Raw genomic sequence first — 8,641 nt, 5'->3', positions numbered from 1 at the left:
CTCTTCTTCTTTACAACCAAATTTTTGGTGTAATCTATGTTCTTTGCTCACCTTTTTCATTTTTCATGCATCTTAAATTACTCCGTCTGGTTCGAAATTCCACTGTGGCTGCTCACACCAACATCACTGGTCATCTCTGTTACTAAACGCAGTAGACACTTTTCTGTCTTTGTGTAACCTGTTTCCCCGCAACCTTAGACACAATTGGCCACTTCTTCCTCCAAACACTTTGCCTCGTTTTCCTCCTCCTTCTAGCTACTCCTGCTCAGGTTCCTCTGCCCCCCTCTTTCTCTGCTCCTCCTTTGAGTGTTCGTGTTCCCAAACACTGTGCCCTTTTCTCTCATTCTGTACCTTCTTTCCTTTCTGTGTCTTCAACAATCCTCTAGGATATATGCAATTCCCAAATAAAGGTCTTGGAGATGCAGTAAAACCCAATGTTTAAAAGCAGGGGTTTTAGGTTGAGGTAATAATGTAAGTTCTAATACCAGCTCTACAGATTACCAGCTTCTCATCCCCGGCAAGTTATGCTTTCATTTCACCTTCTATAAGATGGGAGCGATGATGGTACCTACCTTGTTAGGGTGTAAAATGCTTAAAACATTCACTGACCCAGATGGAACACTCAGCAAATGTTAGCTATCCTCATCATTCCTGTACTTAGACCTGCATGTGGCAATACTGACTAGGTATCTTCACTGAGATGTCCCACAGGCCTCTGAAGTTCAGCATGTCCTCCTGCCTCCCTCTTTCCTTCCTAAATTGCTTTTTCCAGGGCCTGCACTCCTAACTACACAATACAATTGGACCACTGCCTACCAAGGTACCTGAGCCAGAAACCAGGGAGGCATCCTTGGGTATTTTCCCTACCTCACCTCTCACCATTACATCAGTTCTGTGTGCCTGCTGTTGTCCAAATCCATGCCTGTGTCTTCAGGCCTGACTAGTGAAGTTTTCTTATCAAACTAATATTCTAGAATATTTACTATAGGTTCCTTTGCAAAAATTTGCCAGGACCTGGTCTTAGGCAAAAAGAAAAGAAAAAGAAAGAAAGAGTATATCAGTGTCTAAACCCAGGGGCATAAAAACCCAGGATTTAGTGATTAATTAGGTTAGGAGTGAGAGCAATGTGGCATCCGTGAGTCCCAGGTGGCATCAGATATAGGATCATGGATTGGGAAATATTTTTGAGAGTGAATAGCAAGTAAACTGAGCTTTAGCCCTAAATGTTCATGAATAAAATCACAGAGAGGCTTAGAGAAAAGAGGACAACTGCAGACAGAGCCCTAGCATCGGGGAAGGAGACTGGGAAATAAATCTAAAAATCAACAAGGAAACAAGATTTGACGAATGCCGTGGGAGCCAGTGGATGGGAAAAGCATCAAAGATGGTAGAAATAGTCTTTACTTTAGAGCATTGTGGAGAAATTTAAGTAAGAGGAGTAGTGAAAAGTCCTTGTTGTATTTCATAAGAGATGATTGAAGACTTCAGTGAGGGATGTTTTCCACTTTGGGATTTCTCATGGTTTACAGAATTCTTGTTGAGTTTCTCATCCAAACATTGGAATGGCTTCAGCTAAGAGTCAGGGTGAACGCAGGGTGGGCAGAGGCTGAGGACCAGGTCTGTAAAGTGACAGCCATCCTGTTGCCTCTCAGTAATATTTTGGGAAAATGAGGGAGTGAGAGAATAAAACCCATGTATAATGAAATCCACTCTTGTTTGAGGCTAAGTCAAAAACTATCAATGGAGTGTTTCTCATTATAATATAATGAGATGAAATCAAGGGGTAATAGAGCAATCGAATCACACTGTTCTGATTTCCATACTCCTCAGATTTTTTTCCAGGCCACCCCACCCAGAGTGATAATTACTGCACATATAAATCACTGCTCTTTTTCTCCTTTGAAACTTACTAATAGAAAGCAAGCTAATGGGATTTAAACCAGCCTTGATTCTGGCTCCAGTGGATTACCATTACTCGTGTGAACCATCTTTTCCTGGTTTATATTGTTTGGGGTCCTACGTTCTTGGTTCTATGTCTGTAAAGAACGGGATGAAATAATCTCTAGCATTCACAAACGAACTCAGCAGTCCTTTTCACATTTTTAATTTTCTTCAGTTTCTTAAAATAGTAGATACTAAGGAATTCAATTTACCCAACTGAATGTGTATTTATAACTTATAAATAAACCAAGCTCTCTAAAACTAAAATGGAAAAAGTGAAGACAGTGTTCTTGAGTCTCCCTGAACAGAAAACTTTTAACTGGGTTTCCGCTTCGATCTACTTTGAGTAAGTTTCTCTTGCTAATACCTGAATGATGTGAAGGAGGAAATGGGACAAAAACTTCTTTCAGAGATTGTAGGATTCTTCCCCGACCCAATCTTCTCTTTGAATTTTCCACCCATCCCCATGTCTCTACGGTGCAGCACATTCAAGAGTCCTTTCATAGACCTGTGTATTTAAGAATCATTTAAAAGTATTGAGAGCTAACCTGCTCACTTTTATGGATTAAGAAACTGAGTCTCAGACTGAAGAACAGTTTATTTTTATAATTGTAGACGCACTTGTGTCACGATATACTACTCGCATAGGAGCATAGCGACCCAATGGAAACCAAGCTTCATGGGACACAGCTCTTTACTGCAGTGCCGAGTAGTCGGCACGCTAGTGCGTCTCTTCCTCTAAATGCTGGTCATGATCATCTAAAACGAATCACACCGTCACTGACGGACAGCACCCTGCATTTTGAAAAACACTGTTTATTACGAGATGCTTCTGAGCTCAGTTTCAATTTTGAAATATAGTTTTTATCTGTTATAAGTTCTCAAACTCATGTTTGTATTTCTAAGTTCTGGCCACTGGCTTAAATTATTTTCTCTTCTATTAATCAGGTATCAACATGGTTTTTTACCACCTTTTCTGTCTCAGGACTGAAGGACAAAGTCCACCATGTGGACAGCCTCCACCAGCTGTTTTCTGCCATCTCACCAGAACAGATCGACTTTCCTCCTTTTGTCCTTGAATATGATGCCAGGGTGAGTACCCGGAGTTCTCCCTGCCCTGCTGCAGGCTCCTAACTGCTCTGCAGAGCAGGGCTTATAAGGACACCCTTCCATTGTAAGATGATATTAATGCAATTAGTGTGTTTTTATAAACTTGATTGTATCAATTAACATTCTTAGGAAAACACTTTATCCTAAAAGAGGGCTTCTCCCCCAATAAACTTTTCAATGGCAGATTTTTCTGCAATAATTTTGAAGCCAGTCCTGGGTTGTGTTGTGAATTTTTCTACCCTCTTTCAGACATACCTCTGCCTACTTAATCTTAAGATTGAATGGCTATTCATCTCCATAAATAGAGCCAGAAGAATCGATTGATGTCCATTTTCAATATTAATTGTAAATCAGGTAGCCTGTCTTAGTCTTTACTAAAAGTTTCATTTTTCTTGGTCAAAAGATCCTTAGTCTTCTTATTTAATTGTTGCTGGTTACATATCTTTATGCATGAACCAGGGAAGATATTGGAAGGCTATATTAAGTTGAAGTGAATTATTATTCCTTAATTATTGAACAACATGGATACAGTAAGATAAATATCCTACAACACATTTTATCTCTAACTTCTTTAACTTCAGCTATGATTTCTGTTCTTCTTTATTTTATAAGTAAAGTATTTCACGTGTTCTGATGGCTAATAAAATCTTATGGTTGGTACAGCCAGCGTGGCTTAGTGGTTGAGCATCAAACTATGAACTAGGAGTCAACTTTTGATTCCTGGTCAGGGCACATGCTGGGATTGTGGGCGTGATCCCCACTGTGGGGTGTGCAGGAAGCAGCTGATCAATGATATATAAATATATATATTTATATTTTAAAAAGACTGGGTGGACTTAATGCTCCTCACCAGCTGTCATGTAAATATACCATAGAGCAGTGCCATTTTCATCCTGCCCCTCATTCTCCATTTCCAACTGCTATCTTACATTAATGCTATACATTTTCTGTTTAAGGTTTCCTGAAAAATACATTGTTTCTCAAAGAAATGCTTTCCTAAAAATGAGAAATGAACCTCCAATCTTATAAATGGAATCTAGAGTCCATCTCCTATAAAGTTAACTGCTTTGATTTTTATTAAGATAAAGTTAGCCAAAATGAGGTCAAGAAATTCCCCTGACATGGATGCAGTGCTTTCTACATTTGACATTAAAGCTCTGGCATTTAATTCTCTATTTTGATCTTGAACTAAGCGCCCTGAGACCTGTAATCGGTACAAGCCTGGACGCTCAGGCGTGTTATGGAGAAGACTCATTTCTGCCAAGAAAGTTATGGTTATTAAATTCTTCAGCAATTGTTCCTTTTGTTTTGTGACTCTATATTAAGATTCAGCACACAGTAAGATCACATACCAGTCTAACAACAAAGAATCTGTGCGTTATATTCCATTAGCCACGGATTCAAACGCGGGCTCTTCTGGTGACTAGCTAGGTGGCCTGTGTGAGCCTCAGGCTCCTCTCTGTAAGATGAGGGTGTCACCTACTTCATAGCATTCTGTAAGGATGTAAGGGATAAGGGATTCAGAAAAATGCTGATAAAGTTTCTAGCATATAGAATATTCAGTAAGTGGTAATGTTATTTAAAAAAATCATCATCTATCATCCTGATCACCTCTACCTGTTGTGCACCAACTCTGATTACCGGGGAACTGCTCTGATGGCTTGCGTAGACATTTTATATGTATTAAGTCATTGACTCTAAACCTTTCTTTTATGTTCCCAGTTAAAGTGATCTTATGACGTAGGGTTCTTGTCTTTTTTTTCTTCCCACAGGAAAATGGGCCTTACTATACGTCGTATCCCCCATCCCCAGACTTGTGACCTGCCCTTTCCCAGCCCTGGTTTCCAAGGACACCACCCTCTCCACGGATCACTACCTGCTGAAGTGATACTCATTTTTGCTGTACAGATCCAGAGAGCCTTTTGTGCCCACCTCTCTGGTATTTTTTTATTGACTGTATATTTTCTGGCACATAAGCAATCTGAAAATGGTAGGCTATTCTGAATTGCACACTTATTTTAACTTTGTATATTTGTATCAAATGAAAATGTTCATTTGTAGAGGGTTGTTCATAGCAATTGGGGAGCAACTTTTGAGTATCTTCAGTTTCCTGAAAGGACCCTGGATTCTCCATTAGACAAGCCACCCATGCCACTCATACCCTCTCTTTAACATTGCACGCTTCCTTTGTGTACTTGAGCCTGTCTCAAAATATATAGAACCAATGTATGCTGACCGGATGCATTATTTGCTGCAGATTCTGGCATCACGTTTTATACAGATAAGGTGATTATGATAAAAGAGAATTGTCTGGGACCAAGGATTTGGAAATGAACTGATCAGAAACGTCAACATCATGAGCTAAATATAGGTCTTAGAATTTTACTGCACCAGTTAAGACGAAGGTTTAAGAACTAAAGTTCCTTGGAGCACGTGGTTTGTTAAGATTGTTCTGGTCTCAGCGGTGGGGGAAACAGGAAGATGGTAGGTATCTTCAGCCTTTTTCCTATAATCATGGGTGACTCGGTCTCCTTATTCAAGGGGACCGTGCATATTGGTCCCCTGAAGTGGAGGGCATCTCCTGGACTCCATCAGGGAGCCTTTGGAGATGTGCGGTCTTCCCAGAGTCATGCACGGCCCTGTTTGGCTCTTAGAACTGCCCCCTGTAAGGACCCTTCCCCAGTTGCCCACATCAGTGTGGAGGGAGTGTGTGCATGGAACGAAATTCCAAACCACGTTTGTCACTCAGGCTCTCCCTGTGCCTTAGCTTGCTTATGGATAAGAGTAGAATTATGCTCCCTACCTCACAGAGGTGTCATGAGGGCAGCATTTAGAAAGGGCTTTTGATGTCTTTGGATGAAGAATGCCAGGGGAGTTTTTGGGGTAGGGTGTCTTCAGTTACTTTTTCAGTGATAATAAATATGCCTGAGGGAGTGCTACAAGCCCTCCCCCTTGTCCTTGGCGTCTTTAGAGTGACTTTCTTTTCTTTTGGGACAAGGGCTGTTAGAGCAAAATCCCAACCCTGGGGACCTCCTTCCTCTTCGTCCAGATTTCTTCGTCCAGATTTCTTCTGCCCCCACCCCCGCCCCCCAGCGCTGCACTTTAATGAGAGGCAGCTGCTGGCCATTTTAAGCATGTCTTCTTCAATTAAGGTCACACCATTATCATTTCCATCTGGGTGTCCTCGTCCCCTCCATGTCCTTCACCCCGGCATGTCCATTGGCATTTTGGAGAAGCAAGTGTAGACATCTTCTGGTCTAAAGTGCCCAGGATCGGTGCTCCCAAGGGTCTGTTCCCTTTGCCCAAATTAATTCTTCAGTGGAAGTAAAAGAAACAACTTCTTGTTGTTTGTGATAGAGGAGTCCCCTTTGATTGTGTTAACTGCATCCCCCGTTTTCCCATATAAATGAGACGGGACTTTACATTTCTAAGATCTGCGCGCCTGTCTTCTGCATGTAGTGGACACATTTGCTTTCTGTGGGAAATCAAAACCACTCATTCCTTATGTACTGCTTGTTTGTTAAGGACTTCCTGATGACTTAGGTCATTGGGTCCAGTGAGCCAGTCAGAAGTCTGGTGTTAAGCTTCCTCTCGATTAGTAATCCCTTCACCCCGTGAGCCTTGAGCCTTGAGAATCTGAAAAATTAACTTCATCTGCTCCAGGCAATTGTTAGGTCATGTTTGAGGCATCTTTTCCCTGGAGGCACTTATAAAAATATGCCAGGTTTTCTTGGTTAAAGCTGGACTTGGCTCCTTCACATGGGCACCTGGCCCAAATCATTTCCTCTATAGATAACAGAGGCTGCAAGCTACTTCGCCATTTGAATGGAAACACATTTACACGGACAGTTTCTTATAGGCAATCATTTTGAAAGGATGTCCCTTTGTGGTGAGTATACCAGTGACACAAGCAGGAGTCTCCATATACTGAGGTTCTAGTTCAATTGATGTCCTAGGGTAGAAAGGTAGTATAGGACTACGTACATGTCAACCACGTTTCATAATTAAATGGAGACTAAAGCTAAGGGCTGCTCTTCTCAATGAAACTAAATTTGGTGCGGGACCAAGTTTGTGTTGTTCTGCTGCCTGAAGTGTTATGTAATGAAGTTGTTTCTCGGTGTACTGAGATCCTAGGAGTGGAACACAGTGACCTCGATATTGAAACGATTAAGTAATGCTCAGTGTCTATCTGCCTTTGTGGAGCAGTGGATGCCTGGACACACACGCCATGTTCAAGGATGGACTTGAGGATGAAAGGGTGCCTGGGTGGGGATGACCACTAGCATCTGATGTTAATTCGAAGCACCACCCAGTCCTTAATTCAGTTAAACTTTGGTCATGCCAAAAGCTTAGTTGAATTGAAGAAACAACTTACAAGACGTTAAGTTAATCCATTCATTAATTCATGCAAGGCATAATATGATTTTTAAGAGAAGTATGTTTCTTGCTTCAGCATATGTTTGGATTCTTCTGAACTCATCTATATCTTAGTTTCTTGACAGCAAAAATAACCTTGAAAAAAGCTCAGTTTTTATTAGACTCTTAGTGTCTAGAGGCCAAAGTGGTTCATATTTTAAAGATTTTGCTTTAATGTATATCTTAGTTCATTGGCTGGTGCTCTATTTATTTATTTGTGTGTTGTTGTTTTTTTTAAGGAATCCATCTCCAGTAGTTTGAGAGTGATCAGCAGAGGATTTTCAGACTATTTTTGATAAGAAAAATGGATGTAGATTTTTTTATCAAATACCTGAAATCTAAAAGGATTAAAATATCTCCTATTTGTAGAGATGGATGAGTGTAATCACTTTAGTAGAAAAAAAATGGTTAGCCTATTTCTATTTGTTTTTTATTTGTTCAGATATTGTTTAATGAATTCAAACTGTACCTAATGGTTTAAACTTTTCTTTGCAACAGTTAACAGGAAAGCGATAAAGTGTAGCTTCAATATAGGCTGAAAACCACTTTTCGTGTTTCCCTTGGTACATTGTGTATGTATGTATATGGAGTTTACATTACCTACTATATAAACAGAAATTATTAGAATTTGAAGTATTGGAAAGAAGAATTGTATGGTTCTAGGTGCAGTAGATTGATTGTATTAAGGACCAAAAGGACTACAGCGTATAAACCTCTAAAATTGGGATTAGCCAGGAAGTTTCTGACTGCGGTTCCCTTAAGCTACGGCCATTATAATTAACATGCAGGAGAGTTTTTTAGCTGTACTGACAGTTTTGGTATATACTAGTACCTCATGGCATATGATTGATTCTTGGTTTGCAATTGCCTGAGCCCATGAAGAATAAAGGAGGGTTCTATCTGTAATCTAGGTCATATAAAAAATAAAAAACTCAGAAATTATAAGGATGGCCTAGTAGGCCTAACCATACACACACACATACACACACACACTTTCTTCCCGCCTTTTGTTCCTTCCTCCTTCTATCTCCCCACTAGAACTTTTTAATTTTTTTAAATTAAATTTATTGGGGTGATATTGGCTAATAAAATTATATGAGTTTCAAGTGTATGATATGTAATACATTTATGTATATTGCATTGTGTGCTTATCACCCAAGGTCAAACCTCCTTC

General features: G+C 40.2%; 1 protein-coding gene across 1 annotated transcript in view; it reads left to right on the top strand.

Annotated features, from left to right (window-relative positions):
* The window catches only part of GDAP2 (ganglioside induced differentiation associated protein 2), a 45,561-nt gene extending 37,170 nt beyond the window's left edge, over nt 1–8,391 (top strand). Inside the window, exons 10-11 of the mRNA XM_015563482.1 lie at nt 2,890–3,033; nt 4,824–8,391. Of these exons, the coding sequence (XP_015418968.1) occupies nt 2,890–3,033; nt 4,824–4,871 (192 nt within the window). The 3' untranslated portion in view covers nt 4,872–8,391. The remainder of the gene's footprint in view (nt 1–2,889; nt 3,034–4,823) is intronic.
* Nucleotides 8,392–8,641: the final 250 nt, after the last annotated feature.

The sequence above is a fragment of the Myotis davidii genome, unplaced genomic scaffold (genome assembly GCF_000327345.1).
Source record: "Myotis davidii unplaced genomic scaffold, ASM32734v1 scaffold217, whole genome shotgun sequence".
NCBI lineage: Eukaryota > Metazoa > Chordata > Mammalia > Chiroptera > Vespertilionidae > Myotis > Myotis davidii.
Note: the sequence above shows the minus strand (reverse complement) of the source record. Positions and strands in the feature narration are given on the sequence as shown.